This window comes from Sphaeroforma arctica, assembly GCF_001186125.1.
Source record: "Sphaeroforma arctica JP610 unplaced genomic scaffold supercont1.423, whole genome shotgun sequence".
Taxonomy (NCBI): domain Eukaryota; class Ichthyosporea; order Ichthyophonida; genus Sphaeroforma; species Sphaeroforma arctica.
The window spans coordinates 20,576-21,969 of NW_014040135.1; the positions used below are offsets into that span (position 1 = coordinate 20,576).

The 1,394-nt window shown below is 47.7% G+C and overlaps 1 protein-coding gene across 1 annotated transcript; it reads left to right on the forward strand.

Annotated features, from left to right (window-relative positions):
• Positions 1 to 230: 230 nt before the first annotated feature.
• On the forward strand, positions 231 to 1,333 carry SARC_06108 (hypothetical protein; the record flags this gene model as incomplete). Its single annotated transcript, XM_014299999.1, has 2 exons — positions 231 to 400; positions 1,066 to 1,333. 2 exons carry the CDS (start codon positions 231 to 233, stop codon positions 1,331 to 1,333), a joined length of 438 nt encoding a protein of 145 aa, XP_014155474.1.
• Positions 1,334 to 1,394: the final 61 nt, after the last annotated feature.

Sequence of the window (1,394 nt, forward strand, 5' to 3'; positions counted from 1 at the left end):
ATATAATATACATGTATATTATATATTTGCCGGGGCAGACTACATAGCTGCACGTGGAGGTTGTCACGAAGTCAGATGTTGTCTCTTCTTGGATATAGCTTCTCTGGAATATGCACCGCTTACTATCCATTTCTCACTTGGTGCGCTACTTGTTGGTTCAGACACTCCATATCATCGATGAGCAGCGATTGCTTGTCAACCACGTATTGGGGGAGATTTTTGATGCAGAGATGGCTGGGTTCTTAGATGACGGCGTATTCGGTCACCCAGGGACTTTGCTTGAACGTGCGAAAGCCAAGCTACTAAGCTTCCCTCCCATCACCAAGAATAAGGCGCAGTTTGAGAAGTCACTGGATAAAGTGCTGGCCGAATTGCCGGAGCTCATTCATCGATACTCAAAGTATGCAAACCCTAAACCCCAAAAACGCTAAAACACACGCGTTACACGGGTGGGGTGTGCGCAAAAGTATGTCCTCCGACTAGAGTTGAGTTGATGTATGCGTGCTATGTAACTAGTCGCCAAGGCGTAGAACGTTTCGTATTATGTGTGTGTGCATGTATAGTATCACGCTTTGTGTGACGGGTGTGTGTAGAGCCACACGCTGTGTAGCTTGAGTGCACAAAGAAACGTGACATGACAGTGGCGGGCGTATTGTGCGCTATAGGTGAGATAACTATCCATGGGTTGGTGCCAGTGTGAGGTGGTAGTGCTATATATATCGTTCAGCTGTAGTTTGGGATAGCTTGCTATGTAGTGTATATAGTCCTGGGGGTATTCGCTTGAGGAACTGATACTCGCATCAGTTGTCGTGGTGGCCTGGATATACGCATGTATTGAGTAACCTGCGGTTATATGTGGGGGCTATAGTTAGAATTGAATCTGGGGCCCTGGGAAGTACGCAGAGTGACGGGGGAAACAATACAACAGATATGTGGTCTATTTTAACATGTGAGTGGTTTATATCAACACGTGAGGGGTTTATACCAACAGGGATGTGGTTTATATTAGACGTAGTTTATATTAACAGGTGAGTGGTGTATCGTATCATATTTCTTTACAAACAGAGCCACAGGTAAAGACTGGACCAAAAAGCTCAAGAAGGTCGTCTGTGGCAACCTGACACTCGCATTGGTGCAGGACAACGCCACCGAAGTACCCGCAGCTCTGATGCAGAACGACGACGAAGCCGTGGCCCAGGCACAGGATGAGCATAACTACTTCCAGACTAAGCTGCTTGCGCTGTTTGGGCTGTTTCTGTCGGGTGTGGAGGCTGACGGTGGCATCGATGTGCTGATGTACGGTGCCTGTGCGTGCCTGTCTGTGTGTATTTGAGTCACGCGGGTTGTGTGTGTTGTAGGGGTGGGGTGTGCGTGTGTGTCTGTGTAAATTTGAA